The sequence below is a fragment of the Alosa alosa genome, chromosome 6 (assembly GCF_017589495.1).
Source record: "Alosa alosa isolate M-15738 ecotype Scorff River chromosome 6, AALO_Geno_1.1, whole genome shotgun sequence".
NCBI lineage: Eukaryota > Metazoa > Chordata > Actinopteri > Clupeiformes > Clupeidae > Alosa > Alosa alosa.
Window position 1 is genome coordinate 19,035,989 of NC_063194.1, and position 24,205 is coordinate 19,060,193.

Sequence of the window (24,205 nt, forward strand, 5' to 3'; positions counted from 1 at the left end):
GCATGTATTTAAGTGTCTTAAAACTGAGCTGTGCTTAAATTAGTCAATGCATTATTTCATAACAGACCAAATAGATAATACATGTTTAATAAAGCCTATATATCTGAACATATTAAAATCAGATTATGTATATGCATGGTTGAACTACTGATGATATTTCATTGTTATTTAAGAAAATGCAATGCCCGTAGGGCACCAAAAACATCTTGCTCGTAAAAAATCATCATACCACATATTGTGTTGGGTCTGTTATTTAGCCAACTTATTGTCGGCTGCGCAAACCACAGGCCTTTATTTTGGGCAAGCCTGCATTCGAGGAAGGCCTTTATTTCATAAGGCTTCTGTTGAAGAATTTTATATAAAGCCTGCACTAACAGTAAGCAGATTTCTATTTTCGTTAACCACTGTGTAGCCAAGCCTTATGCCATACCCATGTAGCCTAAATCGAGGTCATTTTTAATTATGCATGATTTATTTTGTTATTGAATTCTATTCCTTCGGCAACAATTATGTTTAAAGGTAGCCTCCTGCTTTTTCAGAAGGGGCAGCAGGCAGGCTACTGACAGAGCGACGCACAGTCCCTGTCTTATGATGCACTTCCTGCGACGGTCACTCGTCTCTAAATGACTTTATGAACTCCTTCTCCTCGAGGTTTCCGACCTGTGACTCACGCATTACGTGACGTGAGTGATGCGGAATGATGTCTGAGGCTGGTCTGAGGTCTCTAAATGACTTAACCCCTACTGCAATTTTGGGTTGTTTGACATGAAACTTGATGTAACTGCTTATAGCTATACAGTGGGCATTACTTCAAATTGGCCGGCTACGCGCGAGCGACGCACAGTGGCTGAAAGTGGTACTACAGTTTCACGCAGCTCCACGTCACATAATGCGTGAATGAAGTAGCCATTTCAAAATAAAGGCCACTGTATGTCCGATGTAACAACATTGAGTTGCCATGGCAACTCCAGCTTGTCTGCTTGGCTCCCTCATTGCTGCTTGCAGCTATATTTTCTAGTTAGTTTTGCATTGTTCAGTGTCGTTTTTATTTAGTTTTTTTTGGAAAACTAGTTTTTTTCACTGCTAGTTTTAGTTTTTTTAGTCCAATGTTTTCTCATTCAGCCTTTTAAAATGATACCAGATTAGTAAACAGAATGTGCCTTTGGAACATTGGATGAATGGTTGTTGATAATGGGCAATGTAGATATTGCATTAAAGATCAACCATTTCTTTCTACAACAGTCGAGAACCCTTTTGCAATTATGTAAGCACATGAAAACGGCTGCCCTGATTAAAACCAATGCAACTGATCTCAGCTGGTATTCTGTTTATAATGGAGTGGAATTTAAATTTCTATGTGACTCCAAACTTTTGACCGGTAGTGTACTCTGTACTTACGGAATTCACGGTACAGTATTCACGGATAATATAGTGACAGTGACTGTCAGTGGTCTGACATCATGGAGAGCCAACAACTCATTAACAACAATCAATTCTGTAGTAATGATCAACAGTGAAGCTAATACAAAGACAATCCAGAGTCAGTCAATATATAAATGTATTGATCAGTGTAATCAAGTACCCAATTCACAATTCACATCACCCAACATCAAGTACTATGTCTTTTTCTTTTTTACTATTTATGGAACAATACAAACGCATTTTGAAATCTCCAAACAAAGATGATTTTGGTGCAGTAAGAACTGATCCCAACAATGGCCAACTTTGGAATGGGTCGGCCCAGTTATATGGTAAAATCTGACTAATCATCGCCAAATCCGATTCAGAGCCAGCTATCAATGTCATCTTCGAACCCTTGTATATGTCATAGGCTCAGGCTCATCCATCAGCAAAGAAGACTCTGAAAAACACGTGTAAAAGTACAAGATGTGATTAACTTGTAGATGTGATGTTGCTTGTTAGAATTTAGGAATATGAAAACTTATATATATTTTTTTTCCATACAATTTATATTCATAAATATTTTTTTTAAAATTGTAATTGCCCTGTCATTATCAGAAATTATTTAACAGCACATAAATGCTTATTTTTTACAAAATGGATGTGATATGAATGTATCAAATCTGTATTAATTCGTATACATTTATACAACAATTGGGTTCTATGGAACTATTTATTTGTTTCTGATTGGCCGAGAGACGTTCCATGAGTTGGAATATCCCTGGACATTTCAACTCAGACTCAGCACAGCTAATAATAAATCACTCCGCGATACAATGCGAAGATTTGACACCCAGCTCTCCACTATTTCAAGCAATGGGTTACTCCTTAGCAAACCATAACGAAACAGTGTTTTAACCACATCTGTGGATTAAGCCACACAGTCAACTCAATGTAAGTAAGATAAACGAGGATGCTAATTGTTCTCAGCATTGCCAGCATTGTGTATAATATGATAGTCACTTGAAGGAGACTTGTAGATAACTAACGTTAGCATAATTAGCTAACCGCTGCTAACGTGCTAGCATCGTCACGTCAGGCTGTGCACAGTAGTGTAACATTTATTCACTATACATTAATAAAGTTGAGTGGTTCTGCAATGTAGACTATGTTTCCGTTTTTTTGCAGTACCATGTCCCTTACATGACATGGCCCAGTGTCCTTGTAACATGCATGCAGCAAACCTAGATATGAATGTGATTTCAACATTTCTTTCAAGAAGACAATGTAAACCACAAAGACCTGTAACGAGGGGTCTGGAATGTTGGTTACCTAGCAACCAAGACGCTGTCTATTGAAAAGGGAACTATTTTTTGATGCGTAAGAACGATGTCGAAATGAACATTTTTAAACAATAATGGGGGTGTTTTCAGATTATTTAGTTTGTGGTAGAATTGTTGTATAAAAGCAATATAGCACTCGTGATTGTGGGATTGGTCATGGATATTCCCACGGCTGTTGTTGCCTGCGCCTGCGCCTAAGGCCGAACAACACCCGTGGGAATATCCATGACCAACCCCACTCTCACTCGTGCCATATTGCTTAAATATATCCTTTTATTTATTGTAATTTGGGCCCGAGCACCGACGGTGCAGGGCCTAGACGGCCTTGCGCACCGAGAGGTGCGAAGCCCTATTACTTTTGTATGGATTCTTCATCATCATCTTTTTTTTTTCAGAGGCGTGACTTTACCTTTTTTGAGGTGGTTCCCATGGTCGAAAATGCATGAAATTTGGTACACACATTAGTCATTGCACCCGCTACTCAAGGACAAAGGCTTGGCCCCGGGCGTGGCCCAGGGACTCGCTAGCGCCCCCCTATGTGACTCATCCCGTGGTTGGCATATAGTTTCAGCTACACACACCAAATTTAGGTGTATGTACCTCCCCAAGACAAACAACTTTTGTATATACATGACATTAGCCACGCCCACAAGAAGTGAGGTAATTGAGTGTTTTCATAATGATCAATTTTTATGCCCTTTTCCAAGATGATTGATGCAATTCATGTCAAAGTTGGTATATATGATTCCAAGATGCTGTTGATTCTAAATTGCAAAGCTTTTTTTGATTTGTTGTAATTTGCCATAATGGCTAAACTATGAATTTTAATACCTTTCCGCGTAAACAATAAATGTGTCATAATTCACCATGTATCACTTGAAATGTTTTAAATTTCACAGGTCATTGAATACCATGGTAATGATGATATTCATATGCCCATAATTCATATTTGGCATAGCGCCACCAACTGGCAACAGAAAGAATGGCAATTACACTAATGCCAAATGATACATTTTGACATACTCCTCCAAGACGGTTTGTCAGATTCCTTGAGAAGGGATTTTTGATATGTTGTAATATGTTATGATTTTAATATTTCACCACATAAACAGGAAATGTGTCATAAAGTCACAGTGCATTGAATGAACGGTCTGAAACTTAATAGATATTATGATTATGATGATATCCAGACCCCCAATGGGCCAGCCTGGCATAGCGCCACCACCTGGCCAAGCAGAAAATGTGCCAGAGATGAGCAATGCCTTAACTGATTGATCTGAAACTTTATAAAATATTGGATATCATTATTGCGACAATATTAACAAGTGTAATTCACAAGTCTAGCTTAGCGCCACCATCTGGCCAAGCAGGAAATGTGCCAGAAATGTTCTATGCTTTGAATGAATGAAACTTCTCTAGGTTAATAGATATTATGATTATGATGATATCCAGACACCCAATGGGCCTGCCTGCCATTGCGCCACCACCTGGCCAAGCAGGAAAACGTGCTAGAAATTGGCAATGTCTTAACTGATTGATCTGAATCTTTTAAAAATATTAGATATTGTGAATGATATTCATATGTTCTATTAATATGCCTGGCATAGCGCCACCAATTGGCAAGAGAAGGAACATGTTTTTTTTTGGATGTCACAAGCAGATTCATCAGATTAATCATATTAGCTGTATATGACATCAAAACGCTCAATATACCTGTCTGGCGTAACACGACCAGCTGACCAAAGTCAGAAAGGACTGACACAAAAAAGAATACTAATTGATCTGCATTGACACTCCCACCACATGTGAGTGCATCGCTGGTATCCGAAACGGCACTGGTCGCAGAGCCACACATGCTTAGGCCCCTCATGGCCACTTGCGGCTATATTTTTAATGTATTTACTGCTCATGAAATTCACATACTCATACTTGAGGCTACTTTAAAAAAAAAAAACGTGACGAGTGAGACGAAGGGTGGGATACCTGTACCTGAACTAACTGTAACTGAACTATGTTGAATGAACGGATCTTACCTCTCTCAATATGGGGCTGCTCCTTGGCTGCCTGATAAGCAGCCTTCCCCAGTGTTTTGAGTCCAGGGCCACAACAGTGGAACACAATGTAACAGAACAGAATCACGCCTATGGTGGCCAAGGTCATCTGAGGTGAAGTGTCACAGTGGATAAAAAAAACATGTCAGACCAAACTATTTTTGAGACATTATATATGAATTTACTACCAAGACTGTTATTTCCAAATGTATAGTTTATTTGTATAAACCTACAAGTGATCAGTAATGTGCAATGCTAGCAACTAGATAAAGTTATATTTAAATAATTATTTTACACAGCATTACACAGATAAATTCTAACTGGAAAGATGGATCGTGTGATGAGTGAGGAAGGCCTACCAGCATGAAATAAAGAGCTCTTGTTGGATCAAGTGGAAATCCATGAACATGAATTTCAAACCGCAGTGCATAGTCACAATATGTGTTCATATCCACACCCCTGTTAAGAGATATTACTGGTCACCGTTCTTTTTCAGAAACAGCCATTATTTTATGAAAAGAAGAGAAAAAATTATGAACTTGTAGCGTCTCTAGCGTGTTTGGCTATAGTGAGAGGTGGCTATCCTGAGTTCTTTAAACATCTATCCAATCAATCAAATAAGTGGGGTTTCACTAATACACTTATGTGCGTGTAATTACTAACTTATTATATTATATACTATTCCCCTTTAAATCACTAGTTAAGCATTAACATTTCTATAATATATTGAACATAAAATTAAATGTCTTGGAATTACTTTTATCTTTTAAGCACTTCCACTTTTAAACAAGAAATTCTCTTAACTTAAAATATTATTAGACATTCACCACAACTGTTTTATACAAAATGTATAAAATATATACTTAGAAAAAGTAGGTCAGTATTTAAATGTGTCTTTTCAAAATCACTTTTCAAATCATAAAGGCATTCACAGTCACATTCAAACATAAGGGCCCAAGAAAATAAAATAGCCGGCAATAAACTAGCCTGAATTGAAAATACCCTTCAAATGTTCATGTTTCTATCGCTCCACTCACTTCCTTGTTCTTTGAACTTGAATGTGATTGGCTCATTCACAAAACTTTCAGAAATTCACAAACATTGGTGTAACTTTCTCTTCCTATTCTTACAGGCATTTTTAAAGCATTTTCAGATATATTATTAAACAACAAATATTTAATATTTTGAATGCTGTACTAAGTAAACATGAACATTACCCAATATGCATTTTTCTCATGGAGCAAAATCATAACTTCATTGCTGGTCAATGAATCTTAAATTTTTAACCTTACATTCTATTTATTAAACTATGAAATTATGTATTCAAATTTGTATCTCTTCTATTAATGAATACATTTTAACAGGGTTACAAACTGTTTTCTTTAACCACCCTAGATGTCCTTCCTGCTATTGTCTGAGGTCAAAAGCACACCATCACAGTAACATCATCTGTCACTTTCAAGAGATCTCAGTAGTCTAACTTGGAATTCACCCCGCAAGCAGGAGGTAAGTCAGAGTGAAATGTAAATGAATCAGTTTACAGTCTCCATCTCTGTGAAGCGTAAAATGCTTCCAGTTTAAACTGCTTCATTGATTCTGATGGAATTTTATCTTTAACAATAGACAGACGTTGGATAGGCAGGGTTCACAGTCAAAGTCAAATGTAAAATTCATGACTTTTCCCTGACTTTCCCTAACAAAAAAACGGAAATTCCATGACCTACTGTATAATGAATGGTACAATATACCAAAGATTTCAGAGCAGCTGCAGAGCGTTCAAGAATCTTTTAGTTTTTTTAGATTGGGAGATGAATAAATGGGTATTGAATAATCAAAGTTGGGCTAACCACAACTACTCAAACAAGCAGTAAAGCTAATAACCAGATATACATCAATTCTGCAGGGAAATATATCTGTATTAATGTATTTTGGCAAGTACATTTTAAACTGCTACAACAAGATTCCATGATATTCCCTGACTTTGTCCCAAGAATGATCAAATTCCCTGACTTTCCATGTCTGGAATAGACTTTGTAAAATTCCATCATATTCCAGAAATTCCATGACCCGTGGGAACCCTGAACAGGCGACTGATACATGCTTCAAGTATACACTACCAGTCAAAAGTTTAGGGTCACTTGGGGACTTGAAATGTCCATTCCACTCCATTATAGATAGAATATGATTCTGTCTATAATGCACTGGAATGGATATTTCTAAGTGACCCCAAACTTTTGAGTGACTTAGAATAGTCTCACTCACTTGTTAGAAACCTCAATGATGAAGAAGAAATCCGGAGCCATCAGTCCCTGTGCTGACAGGTCGCCACATGGGGAGTTCTTCTCGCACAGCCATCTACAGAAAGCAAACACATCACTCAGACTGGGCAGCTGGGCTACAGTTGTGAGAACAAGTTTACACACATTTTTAGCTTTTTTCTTTAAATTACGAAAATAGACACTCTAACACAACTTATGTGCGATTTTGGGAACTCTATGATGAATAGAACTGAAAAGATGACGATCGAAAACTCATGAAAACGCACAATCTGGACATTTTATCTGGACATTTTATTATAACTCGACTTTTGATGGTTGCCGCTTTGGTTCGAAACAGTGGAATTTCTGGAATATGATGGAATATTACAAAGGTCAAAACCAGGCCATTTATTTTTGTGGGTTTATCACTAGGTGGCAGTCTCGCCAGGTCTCGCTAGGTCACTTCCCGGAAACTTTACAGACAACACTTCATATTTCATGAAAGACTAGACAGGCTATATCTCCATTTCTAGGGAAAAACAGGGATTTTGATGAAAACTAGCCACTGTTTAGCTTGGGATTTCTCAGGAACAGAGGCATGTAAAAATAAACGGTTTGTACCCACTTAGAGCTTAAAGTCTCCGTACACCGTACGCCGGCGACCCGGGTTCGATTCCCGCCCCGTGGTCCTTTCCGGATCCCACCCCGACTCTCTCACCCACTCACTTCCTGTCAATCTCCACTATCCTATCTAATTAAAGGCATAAAAAGCCCAAAAAATATACTTAAAAAAAAAAACAAAAAAAAAACAATGATCTAGATTGCTGGCACTCTGGGCCAAAGCTTCCGAAAACAGTGCAGCATTCCAATTGTTAATTTAAAAATGAGGGAAAATCCAACCTTTAAGGACACCAATTTCCTTTGTAAATGAATAATGTATCATAAATAAATGTAATAAATATATAAATAAATGTATTTTGTACACAATATTTACCGAATCTTGTTGTTGGTTCCACTTAACACTTCAAACCCTTCTTGGGTTTTGTTGACCGACGTGCCCTCATAAGTCCACATCAGAGTCAGAGTCTGCTTGGAGCTGAGCCAAAATCAAAATCAGACAATGATACCTCAATCATATGGCTTGCGATTTCAACTAACAACTTCAACCAGATCACAGAGCCATTTTTACTCCAACAAGACAACAGGGTCCATGAACTCTGGTGGAGTTCGCTAATAAGCATTTACCAATTCGATCACTCTTTTATCATTGGTCTTTAAATATCATTGTTTATCACTTCAACATTGATTGATTGACTTTTACTTGTTGGTTGTTCTGTTTTTGTCTCATGCATTTTCTTTCGCTTATTTGTAAAGTGTATTGGGACCATGATATTGCACCATAAATAATACATTGATTGACTGATTGATAGATAGACCCACCAAACATTTTATTAAGATTTCATATGTACTGTTACACTATCACATAATAATAGACAGTAACTGAGTGTAGGTTATTTTGATAATGTAATTTAATGTAGATTTGAAATGCAGGGGCTTGCTGTTGTTATAATCAGCAGCAGAGTTGCTCCTAGTTGATCACTTACCTATGGTTATAACTGTTGTACAGTAATATTTCCTCTGAAGTAAAATAGCGGATGTTCTTTCTGGAGTATGCACCGCCACCTACTACTTTGAAAGTATAGCTGAAGAGTCACAGGAAAAACACATTACCTCCATGGTGCGACACCACACACACACATACATACGCACTCGTGTAACATATCGGTTCATCTACACATCATACCTGCCCAAGAAAGGCCCGGATTCTCCTGACACCATGTCCTGGATGAGAAAGAAGGGATAAAACACTGTACAGGGAGAGAGAGAGAGAGAGAGAGAGAGAGAGAGATGTGACAAATTGTTATTACACTTGTAGAACATACAACTTTGAAGTTAAAAAAAACAAACAAAAAAAAACACTATCCTTGCTTTAAAAAACCCTGAGCCAGAACCAAACACCAAGCATTCATCATCTCTCATTTAAATTATTCAGGAATACATTGTAGATGTGTTTTTGACATCTTTCTCTCTTTTAAATCAATTTATTTAAAACTCTGTAAAAGCAAGACTCACAGTCGCTGTAGTAGAAACAAGGGACTTTTGGGCTAGGGTAAGGACAGTCGAAGTAATGCTTGTTGAGACGGGAACACTCTTCCAATGTTTTTGTGATATCAAATGCCAAGCGCTTACCAGGAGGACAGCCAATATAGACGGTTATTCTCTGCTGACCCTGTTAGAAGAAGTAGAAGAGCAAATGACTACATCACAATTATGATCTATTCTGAACACTTCAGTTCGATTTTCTATTTAAAAATGAAAAATAGGACATTACATTTTCTGAAATTGTGTTTTTTTTTTGTTCATCAAATAAATGCATAATTAAGATGTTGGAGTTGTTTTCCTGATTTTGTATACTGCCGGTCAAACGTTTGGAATTTCCATTCCACTCCACTATAGACAGAATACCAGCTGAGATCAGTTGCATTGTCTTTTTTAATCAGGGCAGCAGTTTTCAGATTACAGTACATTATGTTCTTACATAATAGCAAAAGGGTTCTCCAATGTTTTCTCAGTTAGCCTTTTAAAATAATATCAGATTAGAAAACAGAATGTGCCTTTGGAACATTGGATGAATGGTTGCTGATAATGTAGATGTTAAAACAAACCAATAAATAAAAGATCAGGTAATTAGAATTAAGTAAAGATGAGAATTCACAGGATGGTGAGAAGACAGATACAACAACACATACAGTAAAAACAGTGCAGTGAAATAGGAAGACCCTGTAAATAGCAGCAGTAGAATGTAAAATAATGTGAAAAAATATATTAGATAAAAATGAGTTAACTAAAAGCTCTCATATACAGGTGCGTTTTCAGGTCTTAAAGATTCACTGAACTTGCCTGTTTGATGTACAGAGGCAGGGTGTGTAACAACGCATTATGTAATAACACAGCATTATGTAATAAACTGCATGAACGCCAATATGTAATACATTATTCCGCATTATGTAATAAGTTATTACATTTTGCGGGTGTTACTACAAAATGCGGATGTTGCGATTTATTTTTGTAACAATATGGTGCATTATGTAATAACCAATTGAAATCGACATCTTCATCGATAAAAACAGCATAACAATGTGTATTTTACTCAAAATTAATATTTAAGAGAACAGTATGTCAAATTTTTGCTCAGCTTTTGTAACAATCCACCTTTTAACTTTGTTCATTTAAACGCACAAGGGGTTATTTTCGATGAATAAAGACATTTGCAATAAACACAGTCAGATCAGTCGTGAGATCAAGTTTGCACACGGAGGTAAGTACTTGATAGTTAACTAAATTATAGAATTGACAGCTAAATCTCTGTCTTCGCTCAATCAGCAGTGAAGAAAATATATTTTTTTATTCTTTTTTTTCCCCCCTTCATCTATTTCCTGAAATGTTGGTCAACGATACCCGGGACACCGAAACACATGAAATTTGGTGGGTATGTAGCCCCACTAGACTTTCGTTTGGTCCCCGGGGCCACTCCCCTGCTGGGCCCTCCGAAACCCAAAAAATGCAGTTTTTCCTAAATAACTACCTGAACTGTGGCACCGAGGATGAAGACATTTATATGGTATGTTGGTCTCAAGGGCCCACATCAACCTAGCCCATAATCACTCATTTGTGATTTGCACCCCCCCGGTAAAAAATGAAAATGCAATATCATTCTGCTTTAATCGCCCCTCTCTTCAGTTAAGATGTTCTAGTCAGAATATGAGTCTGATACTGCTCCATTGGGACGTAATTATGGGGCGTGTTTCAACCGATACAGGGGGGGAATGCCTCTGCACTCAATTGGATAGACCTAACCAATCAGAGCAACAAAATAGCTTACCGTGAGGTAGAAAGAAAACACACGAACCATCCTTCTGCTCCTATATCCCCTCCGTTTTTAAAAATAATTCTGTTGAACAGTGATATGCTACAAACATGTTAAACAGCTGGGAAAGGCTGTCGCAAATCCCTCGAACAGGTGGTCAATCAAACGAACAAGGGAACATGTCGCAATGCAACAGCGCTGTTTTCCCTTGATGAAAGTGAAACCACCAGTTTCCCCACATCCCAACTTTGGCCAAAGTTTTCAGAAATAATCATTTTCAGTGATACAAACTCATTAAATAATATGAATTTTCCATATGGGCTCTTAAAAGCCATGTATCCTTCTAGCCACAGCATTTTTGTTTCAAACATAAGCCTAATCTAAGCGTGCTCAGACACAATGGAGCAATGCCAGACCAAACTTCCCGTGGGGCGGGACTAAGTTCAGAATGGCACCCAGGCTACCAAATTGTATGTGTATGATTAACCTGACATTCTCTGGGGGTATGCCAAGTTTCATAGAATTTCATCCATGGGGGGGGGGGGTCTAAAAAAATTAAGTTATGTGTACATTTAATGACTGTACACTCATTGGCCTGTAGATGGTTGAGCGAAGGGTTGCTGGAAGAGAATATTGTCTCACACGCACTCTTTTTCGCAAACACACATACATACATCAACACACACACGCACATACACATGCACAGACACACACATCCACATACTGTACACATACACAGACACACACAAACACACACACACACGCATTAGGGGTGTAACGGTTCATGTATTCATATTGAACCGAAACGGTACGGGCGTCACGGTTCGGTGCATGAATTTACACGGAGAATACACGGTATAAAAATACATAAAACTCGTGTGCGGATTAATTAATGTCATGCGCATACTGTTAAGTAGCGAGAGTTACGGGAGTTCTTTAGCGACACCTAACGCTAATCTGTAGCCTTGCCTTAGCTCTGAAGCTCTGATTGGCGCCTATGTTTTTTTTGTCAGGTCGTCGGTCGAGTCCGTCAGTCATTAGCAGCACTAAGGTTAGACCCACAAGAGTTAGAGGATCCGCTGGTCTCTTTTATATCGCAAGTTTGAGAACTTCAGTTACAGTAACGTTAGTACAGGCGAAAGAGTGGTGGATAAGATGAAACTGTGTGTCGGCGTTGTTCAGCAGTTGTTGGGTATGTGAGTGGAAAAAATGCTACACATATGCGAAGCCATCACCCAGATGATGTAGGCTACCAATCACTGAAACGAGGGGAAAAAACTTCCCCTGCGCTTCAGCAGTCTTTGGATACACATACAAATAGGGCCAAAACCTATGGCTTAAATTAAATGATTTCGTAATGACAGAAAGCTATGTAAATCGCGTGGTAATTACCTTTATGTTGGGGTAACTTGTAACTTCTCACATGAGGAGCTGGTAGTGTTAAGTGCATAGACAGTAAAATAAAGTGACAACGCTAACCAGGCTAATAAACAAACCATGCTACGGTGAGTTAACGTCAAAGGGCAAAGTCACGTGACTTCTAGTTGTAGTCTGTTTATGAAATAAAAGGAGCAATGAAATAAAAGGAGCAATTTCGTTTTTTTTTTTTTCTTTTTTTTCTTTTTCGCGAAAAAGGCAAAATAGTGTGATATTTTCACAGTTAGTAGGCTAGATTATTACTTTACACACAATAAAAAAAATATTGAGGCAAACTGTAGACCCTTCCATATACAACTAAACACAGATGTTGAAGGTCTTGCTTAAGTGGATTTTTAAAAATAATTCTTCTATGTAATTTGCACTTTCAGAAATAAGAGATGCTGTAGGCCTATTTTCAGTTTTATAGCTGATTGTCTTATTTTGTTTACAAGTTACAGATGGAGTCTGGGTACTTATTGTACTGTTTAGCCTACATCTTACACACTTCAGGCTGTTGCAGATAGCTCAGGGAAGAGACTGTAAGACACTAGGTGGTACAGCCTGAGACATGTACAAAAAAAAAATGCTTTCTGCATTTTTGTTTTGCTTTTCCCTCCATTATTACCCAACTTCGTGCCAACCATGATGTCCGAACCGAGGTATGAACCGAACCGTGACTTCTGTGTACCGTTACACCCCTAGTACGCATGCACACATCCACACACAGACAGAAACACACACATGTACACACACACATCCACGCACACATATACACACGCACACAGGCACGCACATACTATCAGTATCGGCAATTAGAACGGCCGATACATAATTACAAATTCAGTAGGATTAAAGGAAAACCAAATATTCATCATCATTTGGCTGCATTTCCAGTATTGGTGTTACGTAGTAGTTTGTCCACCAGATGGCGCATCATTGCAGTGAGACGTAATTTTGTTGGAAGTTAATCTAAAGTGGGTTGGAAAGACAATAGACGCTTCCTAAAAGGACAACACTGTAGTTTCCCGCAGAGAACGTCTAATAAGGGTAGGATGATTTTCACATGAAATGTAATTTCCATTTCTTCTTGAAGCCGAAATAAATTTGAGAATGTTTATCGGACATGCTTGGTTTTTACTGCAGGTACGTTAATCTTATACAAGTTATATCAATAGCCTAGGACCTAGGTAAAATAATGTTAGGCCTCCTACCGTAGCATTGGTTGAGTGATGGAGGCCAATTTGATTATTGTTTTATTTGTAGAAAACCATAAATGCGGTTACCAAGCAAATTGAAATCAACGATGCAATTGTATCTTTCCACTGTCATCTCATTTTTTTTTTGACCATAGCCTTGGTGGCCCCCAGTCACAGGACCTAAAAAGCATCTGAGTTAGCCATTCCCAACGCATTCAATCCTCTATTTTTCAAAGGTGTTTCAAGTAAGGAAGAGCATGGCTCAAAGTAAAGTAACTAGGGCTGACGCAAATGGTTTTCTAATGGAAAATATACCTGCAAGATAACCTGTCTATTTACCAACGTTACGTCTGATACAGTTTTGTCTATGGCATGCGTGAGACTAAGACGCTTGTTTGTTTGTTTGAAGTGCATGTTTATGGTGTGAGGGGAATCGATGTGCTTTGATTCCAGTTTGGTAGTTGTAGTCTATGCGATTAAAAAGCATGTGTGTGTGAAGTATCTAAACAATGATAACACTTTCATTATGGCTGCTTTAGCCACAGACCGTCAGCTACTGTAGCCTACAGTGGTTTAGAAGTGGCCACTTCATTTGCGCTTTCTGTGATTCACGCAGCTGCATGAAATGAAACTTTTCGCCAAGAGGTGGCAGCTTGATACTGTAAGCCAGGGGTTTTCAACCAGTGGTCCGCGACCCACTTGTGGTCCGCGAGGACATTGCTGGTGGTCCCTGACCATGGACTCAGTAGTTGCAATGTGGGAATCAGTATATGTAGAAGAAGAAACATTCACAAAAATCCATGGCATAACCTCTCTTCTTAATAGCTGTTGAAAACCGCATGGAAATGACAGGGATTGTTTTGTTTGTTAATAACCTAGTAGCCTACAGTCGCCTATGTAGCTTAAATGTTATTCTATTGCTGCTAGCCGCGTTGGATAAAGGCTGCCAAATGAATAAATGTAGCCTAAATGCAGACATAACCACATCGGAAAAACATGTGGAAGCAGCCCTGGCATGCCAAAGAATCAATGAGGATAAGTTTCATTCCACAATCAATCTTTCATTTATTTGAAAGGATAAATGGAGTTCAGTTGATTTGAAAATATAAATACATTTTTACTTTAAACTCTGGCCAAAGTACATTATGGTCAGGTTTAGCACAACCCCACATATTGTGAACCCACTGATTATAATGTTCAGTGGAACACATGAAGCTAAGTTTAATCCAGGGCTTAAAATTCATTTTTCAAAATGGGGGGGAATTCCCCCATTCAGTGCTTCACATAGGGGGATTAATTCAGTTGGGGGGGATACATTTTACAAACTGAAATCACATTTTCCTTATAGGCCTACAGGCGTCAATGAGAGAACAACATTTACACTTACATGACTTTGGTTTCGATTTTCTAATTGTTCCCTCGCGTCTCATGGCCACTCTATGTAATCCTTCTGTGTTTGCAAAATTCTTGACAGTTCCTGATCGCGAAACCTTTGTTTTCTTTTCCTGAGAAGCAGTTAATGTAGATCGAAGCATGCATAATTTGACTTTAGCGGTGACAAGTCCTGCTGCGAGATCTAGAGAAAGAGCGCACCTGCAAAGTGGCTCTATGCGTGTGTGTGTGTGTCTCTGCATGGGGTTACGTTCGAATCAAGTCAGAAGTTTGTCCGTCTGGGCCCGCATTCATGCCGCTCCATTAATAGATTAACATTACCAGACAGCGCTGTAGGCTAAAATGTGTGCAGGAATTACTTGCATTATGATGGCTAGAGTTGCGGGACTTGAATAATGCGCTATACTGCAATCCTGCACTGAAATGTAGGCCCTGTAATCAGTAGGCCTAGGATCTAGGCTAGGCTATATTTTATTTTGCTGTAGGCCTAGTTACCGTAGCTAGTTATCTTGCTGATTGGTTGACTGCTGTGCCAATAATTAACGATGGATGGAGTTACCAAGCTGGGATTCACGTAAACCACACTAATGGAACGGAACTCTCACTAAAATTAGCCAAAATAAAAATAAGCCAGGTTTAACCTTTAGCGAGGTTGATGGAACATCCCTCTGGATTCCATTGTGACTATCAGAGTATAGCCTACATGCATCTGCACTCGCCTAGTATTTGAACTCGTAGGCAACAACAACAAGTCTTACACTTAATCATCGGCTTTCTCTATTGATTGACAAGGGTTTACAATCAAAAACAGCCTGGAAACAGCAACACTGTATTTTTGTAATTTTGCAATGTAATCCTAAAAATCCTAAGGACATTAATCCAAGCAGACCCAAGCATGGGACTTGTTGCTTAAGTCTTGATTACATTCCGTGTACCTTTACATTACATGCACCTTTGACCAGGTTTTTTGTGGTCAGTGGCGTTATCGTTTTTAGTGCCAAAACATTTCTGATAATGCACCTGGTCTTGCAAAAAAGGAGAGACAAGGTTAAGAGGAGCCAGGCCCAAACCTGCGAGTTCCAGTTGCTGAACAACTCCTCTACCTCCTGAGTCACTAAGAGAGCACTAACCTGAGAAACAATCGCTCGGTCAGTGTCCTGAAAACATCTTCCCTCCGAGCGAAGCACCTGAAATGACATAAACCTGAATATTCACAAAAGATAATTTGTAACAATATGCACAATGGATGACGCAAACAGTCATACAGACAACCTCACTACTGGTGCTACAGACACATTGATATTTGGGTATGGTTCAGTAGGGCGTACAGTACTACGTACCACTACAAGATTCACTGGCAGTACACAGTACTGGAAAGAGAGGAAAGAAGCTGCCTGCTAAAATCAAAACATATTGAGTGTGAGACTCATGCGATTGACACACCTCACTCCCTCATGCCACATGTCTTTTCTCGTGCTAAATTTTTGTTTACTTTGAACTCCAATGTAGGCTGGGTGAACCCAGCCTGATATGCCGGCGATTTCTTTTTCGCCCTGTAGCTCAGGCTGGAAATCTTTTTCTGCTGCTTCCGTTACAATTTTGCCGGGACCAATCACAAGCTGGCTTATCCACTTGGTGCGCTATTGGCAGGTTTAAAACGATGACGATAGCGGGAGAGCCTGGAGTTTTCGCGCCGTTCTGCAAACGTCACCCGGTTCGTTGGTCAGATTGGTGAATGACTATCCAATTGCGTAAAGAGTCATTTGAACTATGCCCGTTGATCACGCCTCTTGTGCAGTAGAAAATACATAGCGGACTCCTCAGACCAATGTTCAATCTTAAAAGACTGAGCTTGGTCTGGTGAAAGCCAGACTACCTCCAATGTATTGCTCCCACACAGCTATAAGTACATGCGATGTGTACTTCATACTTGCTCAACCATTGTTTTAGTGTGACCAAAAAGGGAAGCGCATGGCAAAGCGCCGCAGCATCTCGTTTCCTCATTCGGGGAACCGTTGTTACCCGGTAACCTAAACGTTCCCCTTCATATCGATCACGAGACACTGCGTCGAGGACGCTATGGGAATGTTGTTGCACTGCGCCGTGTACATCCTCTCTCCGGAGGCAACACAGTCCACTACTTTTACATGGGCCAAACAACCCAGCTAAATCCCTGTCGAAGCCACACTGAGCACACTATGAGCAAGCAGAGCCTTCGATACATTCAGATTATAAAACCGTACGAAAGTGTTAGGGGAATTCCAGCTAGCACTAGTGCAAATCGATTCCAGTGACATGCCACGCATGAAAGCCCAGGACATGGCCATGCCCCGAGTCGAGTGAGCCTTTACCGTTGAGGGGGGGGGGGGCCTTTCCTGCACTCTCATAAGTCATCCGTATGGTGTCCACAATCCAGTGGGACAAGCGTTCCTTGGATAGCACACTACCTTTCTGTCTTTCTCCGTAACACACAAATAATTTATCAGTGGCGTGAAATGCTTGCGTGTGCGACACATATATCCTCAGTGCCCTCACTGGGCATAGACAGTGCAATCTTTCCGCTTCCTCCTAATCAAATGGCGGGGGCCGGAGGCAATTTTTTTTTTTGTAGGGTGGTAGCGGAAGACTGTCTGTGATTGGCCAATACCGCCCTATTCTGTCTGTGATATGCATGATAATACGCCATACTCTGTCTGTGATTGGCTGGAGTTATGCATGATTGACAGTTGCTGCCTCTCTGGCTAAATCGGACAGGAATGTTAAAAAATCAAAAGACAAAACTGATGGGCTTCTATCACTAGTATCAGCCATGGGAAATTATAAAATATCCCACCTAAATGTCTGACTATGACATGTTTTAAGCCTGCAGCAAATATACAGTCCTAAACTCCTGTTAATAAATTATGTCAGTTCAATTTTATATTACCCTGATAACCTAGTTACCTTAATGCTATCCCTGCTATCTAGCACTACAGGTTGCTATGCTAGCTGTCAGTTTGGTTCTGGCTCACGAAGGATCCACTAGCTAGTAGCTAGCGCTACCTATCAGTAGAGAATTTATAAAAAATAAGTTGGGGGGAAACCCCCCAAACCCCCTTAAATACCGTAACACTTATTCATCATGTTGACAACATAGACTGTAAACAAGCTATTTTACAGTCTTTGGTGGACAACTTCAACCCTAACCTTAATCAATGCAATCCTTGTTAGCTACAGGTTGCTATGCTAGTTGTCAGTTACATTCTGGCTCACAAAGTCTAGATAGCAGTACTACCCATAGATATATATTAAACACCTATCAGTAGGGAATTAAAAAAATAAGTTGATATATTGGGTGAAACCCCCCAAACCCCCCTAATACAAACAACCTATTTTACAGTCTAGTTGGCAACTTCAACTATCAGTTGCGTTAAAATTGTTCAACGTCCACGACCAGAATCATGATGATTTGATTACTACCCATCTCCATAGAAACGGACGAGGTAGTAGCCTTCTAGCCTCAGCTGGCCAAGCACAAAAATGCGTCCGGGAGGGGGGCTTGGGGGGTATCTCAGCTCTAGTTTCTGCCTATTGGTAGAAGACGAGAGAACTTTGGGCATGAAACGTGGTTTTGGGAGAAGAGTGACTATTGTAGCGTTTTCCAAGTTCATCTCGGATGCACCGACATAGAATGCAACTCACCCACTTGCTTGGCTGACACCAAGGCTACTATCAACGCCGTCTTAATAGACAAAATGCTATATACAGTAGGCTCAAAAGGTGGACCGGTCAGAGCTCGCAGCACCAGTAACATGTCGGGGCCAGCGATGGCACTGTCGGACGGAGCCTCCAACACCATTCATAAACCTAGACACCAATGCCTGTTTTCCTACAGACGTCTGGTCTGGTGACACGACAAGCAGCAATTGCTGCCACATAAACTTTTAAAGTGGATGGGGATAATCCCTTATCGAATAGCCATTAAAGGAATTCCAATATCACCTCCACACCGCAGTGTCACCTCCACACCGCAGTGTGTGGGGGCTTCACCCTGCTGCCTACATCAGCACTCAAATACACGCCACTTATCTCCATACAAGGAGCACGTAGATATTGCCCGTGACCTTTGAATCGTAGCTACAACCGCTTGAGATAGCCCCGTGTTCAAAAAGTATTCCCTCTCAGGGGCCAGACCCACAGTTTTCCAACGCTGCGGGGACGGGAGCCACACCGTTCCCCTCAATTGCGTTAGTAAGTCTCTGCACACTGGGATTTCCCATGGGAAGCCTTTGTTCAGTGACATCAGGTCTGCAAACCAAGTTGGATTCTCCCACTAGGGGGCTACTAACAGCACTGACATTCGTTCGGTTCTGAATTTGTCCAGCACCACTTGTATGCATAAAGTGATGCATTCGGCCACTGATAGCCGAGGTCGGCGATGCCGTCAACGTTTGTATACGACGATATTCCCTGAATGGAGATGCGAGAGGTGTACGGGGCTTTCCATGAACGCCTCAGTTCCTGATGCATCTTGGGGAAAAAGGGGGCTTTGGCTTCTGCCTCAGCTTGCTTCCAATCCAGAAAACGGTTACGGAGATGGAGGTGGCGGGGCTGCCTCTGGCCAAATCAGGTCCAAAAAGGAGGCAGCTCGCTTGAGCACTTAATAGAATTCCGCTTTCGAATTCGGCCTCATGGTCAGCTGTGACGCAGGAGGCTTTCGCTCTGAAGACAGCTCGTCCGTCTCCCCCTCCGACTCCTCTTCGGAGTGTAAGGGGTATAACGTTTCTCCATGTTCGAACATGAACACCCCATCCGAGTCCTCATTGGGCATTTCACCGGCATTGAGAAAAAACATGGGGGGGTTTGATGAATTCGGGAGGGTCTGCGCCCGCCGCCCTGAAGGGGAGAGCGTGATCGCAACCTGGGTCCAACTTCAGAGTTTGTCGTCCAGAGGGGGCTCTGAATGGAACAGTGCTCGTCGGTCCTGAAGAGTTTTTCCAGTCAGGATATATCACAGTGTGAGCAATCCGCTTCTGACGAGCGTGCTAGCACTGCGTGTTCCGGACCCAAGCTTCCCACGCGTGTGTCGTACGTGTCTGGGGCTGAAATGATGGTGCCACACTGGTATCAGTCGCACTGAAGGAATCAAAAGAAAGTATACAGGCACGTCGCGTGTATTTATAGTCGCGGGGGGCGGGACTAAGGCGCGCATGCCTGGAGCCATGTGATTGGCTCTTTGGTGTTATACAGCTTTAGTAGGTCGTCCAAAAGGGACTCATTCAAAGGGACTATAGAGTTACCACAGTGCCACCTGTGGTTGTATAGAGGTTGTAGTTGTAACCTGTGGTAACTCTATACAAAACATATTGATCTCAATGGTGCATTTTGCCCATGTTCAGGGAGGGGAAAAAAAAGAAAGATTTGCATAAGACAAGTCAAATTGGTGTTTTTAAAAAGAAAAAGATCATGGAGAATAAAGAAAAAAATATTTAAAAAATCTTTGTATATTCCCACAAGGTGTTTGGGTGCTCTGAAAATGAGAAACAAAGTGATTTTTCAGACTTGTGAGGTCTGCTGTTCAGACCCTGAAGGGATTTATTTTCTGTTCATTGCTTTTTGTGAGAGTGTTTCTACTTATCTCAAAAAGGAAAATAAATTAAGAGCCTATGTTGAGTACAAATATGTCTTTTGAGGGCCTAAATAGAGCCCAGCCAAAAACTCCAATACAATTTTGATCAACTTTGAGGGACAGCTATGACCATACAGGATCATCCAGACCAAACGTGACGATTTTGCTACTTACTTGGACAGCCGTGGCCTACTGGTTAGCGCTTCGGACTTGTAACCGGAGGGTTGCCGGTTCGAACCCCGACCAGTAGGCACGGTTGAAGTGCACCTAACCCCTCTCTGCTCCCCGAGCGCCGCTGTTGTTGCAGGCAGCTCACTGCGCCGGGATTAGTGTGTGCTTCACCTCACTGTGTGTTCACTGTGTGCTGAGTGTGTTTCACTAATTCACAGATTGGGATAAATGCAGATCAAAAGACGGGATCAAAAGAGTATATTACTTATACTTATATGTGACCAGGCATGGAATTGAGGGTCACAAGTGCGTTTTGAGGAATTTTTAGTTATTCACAGATTCTGAAAGTGTAGGTTTTAAGCTTTCTAACAATGTCTTACACATGGAAATCCGATAACATTTGAAGAAGTTGTAGCCAATTTAAAGTATACACATCTCAAAGCTACAAGCTGAGAAATCATGCAAGAAAGTTTGCCTACTTTCTCCCTGAATCCAGTGGAACACAATGGTCCTCATTTGCATGACATTAAGATCAACCCTCCCCCCTGTCACGGTCACTGATCTGTCAGCCTGCAGTGCAGAGTGTGTTGTAGTGGTCTGAAGCGCATTAAACCTCTTATAAGGTACCAGGTACCTGCCATTAGTCAATACAAGACATTCACACATTATTCAAATTGAATTGCCCATCAAAACTAGTCGTCATATGATGCTAATGACCCATCGAAACTATCTGTAATGGGTTACAGAACCAGCTAGTAGCAATGGATAAAGTAGTCTAAAACAAACATGAGATCACGTTTGCAAACCATGTTATTTTGAATGAACACCCAGTGCAAGGCACCAGGTTGGCAATGGATTCAGCAGGTTTAGCAATGGATAAAGTAGTCTAAAACGCGAACTAAACAAACATGAGATCACGTTTGCAAACCCTGTTAATTTGAATGCACACATGATGCAAGTCACCCTGCCATCAGTCAAAACAAGACATTCTCGCATTATTCAAATTAATTGCCCACCGAAACTATCTGTAATGGGTTTTGGCTAGTAGCCTATTGTGCCAATAGCTAACGACAGTAGGCCTACGTTAGCTAGTAGCAATGGATAAAGTTTCTAACACACAAACTTTATCCCCGTCAAACGTAACTGTGGAGATAGCATCTGAGATAGCATCTGCCAGACCGAGAGATTCTTCCTCGTTGTAATTATCTTCGGCTAAGGTCAGCTCTAGATTAGGGATGTTCTCCAATGTAATGCAGTCGCCTTCATCATCAGATTCAGCTCATCTGCAATCCGCTGTGCTTTGTCCATCTCCATTCCAATTGTAAACAAACAGCATGCTGGTTCAGTAAGTAGCCATGAGGTTACTTCTAGCATACAGCTGATTGGCCGACAGAACAAAAGAGCACTAAGTCACGCCCAATTCAAATGCTGGTTTACTTCCTGAAACTTAACCATTTTCAAAGACAAAATATACACTTTTAAAGCAACCAATGCTGAAAAAACTTCAAAGTCGTTTTTCGCGACTTGAGTCTCTGCGACTTGAGCCTGGTTTTCCCATGCCTGGTCACATATATAATATACATGTATATAAGTATAAGTAAGTATTTATACTCTTTTGATCCCGTGAGGGAAATATATGCATACAGATCTGTATGTGCGTATTTAGAGCAGTGAGGGGTTAGGTGCCTTGCTCAAAGGGCACTTTAGCCGTGCCTACTGGTCGGGGTTTGAACCGGCAACCCTCCGGTTACAAGTCCGAAGCGCTAACCAGTAGGCCACGGCTGCATATTCACAGTACATAGATAATGTATCTGTCATACTTAAAAATATAAGTAATTTATCAAATAATCCACACAGTTCGAGGAAACCAATGTGTCTCAAGAGAGCAGCATGTGAATATGTTTTTGTTCTGTATGTTTGTGGATGTCACCTTCAGAAGCAGGGTGAAGGGACGGAGTCCATATCCTGCCAGAGCCTGCCCTGGAAATGCCCCTCTGTCAGAGACTGTCACCTAACCGAGTGGGTGAAGTAAGGATCTGTCACTCAAAATATCACTCGGCATCAGGTAGTTTTTAGTTAGTAAAAAAACAAAACAAAACAAAACATTTGTCCTTCTTATGATGTTCTTCTGTGTTACTCTGCACTTTCCACATATTGATTTCTTTACATATCCAGGCTGTAATTTGTTAAGTGTAAAGTGCAGGCTTGGAATTTCACCATTTTAGGGGCAAGGCCACTTGGCCTTCAATTGGGCATATTTGGTGGGGGGCACAAAGGCCACATGTCAGGGCACCAAGGCCAAAGTTAACTATACAGTAGTAGGCTATAAAAATGATCAAAGTTGTATTTAGCCTATTCACAGCAGTAGACCTGCATCACTGTATGAAACATTACAGAAACATGACATAGTACATAGAACTGGAAATCATCTGATCATAATATTTACAGATATCTAGGCTATGTTTAACATTTATTTTATATTTGGCCTGTTATGAAATCATGTATTGAACAATATAAGCACAGCTCAGCTTTAAGAAACTCAAATAGCCTAGATGCATGCTTAGAATTTTGTGATCATTAAAGGGACACCAGGCAACGTTTTCGTGTTAATTAATTATCTCCGTAAGTCGGTATATGGTTAAATGAATCATTTCGGGGCGAATGAAGGCTCTCTCGCCCGCCCCTACTGCCTGTAGGAAGAATATCCCACTTGCAAGTTTGGTGTATCCTACCCGCCAACCGAAGCAGGATCAGTTTCCAGCACAGAGGCAGGCTAACGAAACGCTAGAGATTGTTGCAAACGTGTGTATAATGGCAGAGCTGGCGAAGAAGCAGCGAAAACCCTTGACGGAAGACGCAAAGAAAAGGAAAAGAGACCGAGCGAGGGGGAGTTTCGTAGAGAAAAAGCATCAGGCTTGCCTGGTGTCCCTTTAAGGCTACTTTCACAAATCTTAGTCAGCTGTGTATCCTCTGATTTTAATATTTACCGATATCTAGGCGATATTTGTAACATTTATTTTGTATTTGGCCTGTTATGAAATCATGTAGAAAAATTTAAACACATTGTGAAACTTAAAGCCCAAATTTGGAGACATGCATGTTGAAATTTGCTGCAAATTCAAAACCAGATTACTCTGAAATGGCTAACTGTACAGGGGACTGCTTTACACCTTCGTGTTCGGTAAGGTCTGCTGTTTATTTTGATATATGGTTTGTCATGTGTTGAACGAAGGGTTCGTGACGTATTCAACCGAGATGAATGGGTAGGGAGATACGCGCAGAAGCTAGAATTTATGATTCAATTTAATCATACCTACTTGTCTCGCAAACCGTTCACCACAGCAATTAGCGACTAACATCGTTTAAAAGCGGAGAAAAAGTTCTTTCATGTGATGTGATGCTTGTGATGTCTGTATGATGAGTAGGCTACTTCGCGAG

At 40.5% G+C, this 24,205-nt stretch overlaps 1 protein-coding gene across 3 annotated transcripts in view; it reads right to left on the reverse strand.

Annotated features, from left to right (window-relative positions):
- Nucleotides 1-1,553: 1,553 nt before the first annotated feature.
- Nucleotides 1,554-24,205, reverse strand: part of LOC125296230 (cation channel sperm-associated auxiliary subunit gamma-like) — a 147,729-nt gene continuing 125,077 nt past the window's right edge. For 2 of the 3 annotated variants that reach the window (XM_048246016.1, XM_048246014.1), the window contains 10 exons: nucleotides 22,698-22,778; nucleotides 16,119-16,175; nucleotides 9,187-9,343; nucleotides 8,858-8,921; nucleotides 8,658-8,756; nucleotides 8,048-8,149; nucleotides 7,058-7,150; nucleotides 5,155-5,254; nucleotides 4,778-4,904; nucleotides 1,554-1,861 (listed from right to left, as the gene is read on the reverse strand). In XM_048246016.1, the coding sequence (XP_048101973.1) occupies nucleotides 1,803-1,861; nucleotides 4,778-4,904; nucleotides 5,155-5,254; nucleotides 7,058-7,150; nucleotides 8,048-8,149; nucleotides 8,658-8,756; nucleotides 8,858-8,921; nucleotides 9,187-9,343; nucleotides 16,119-16,175; nucleotides 22,698-22,778 (939 nt within the window). In that variant the 3' untranslated portion in view covers nucleotides 1,554-1,802. The remainder of the gene's footprint in view (nucleotides 1,862-4,777; nucleotides 4,905-5,154; nucleotides 5,255-7,057; nucleotides 7,151-8,047; nucleotides 8,150-8,657; nucleotides 8,757-8,857; nucleotides 8,922-9,186; nucleotides 9,344-16,118; nucleotides 16,176-22,697; nucleotides 22,779-24,205) is intronic. The other variant, XM_048246015.1, reaches the window with a different exon arrangement.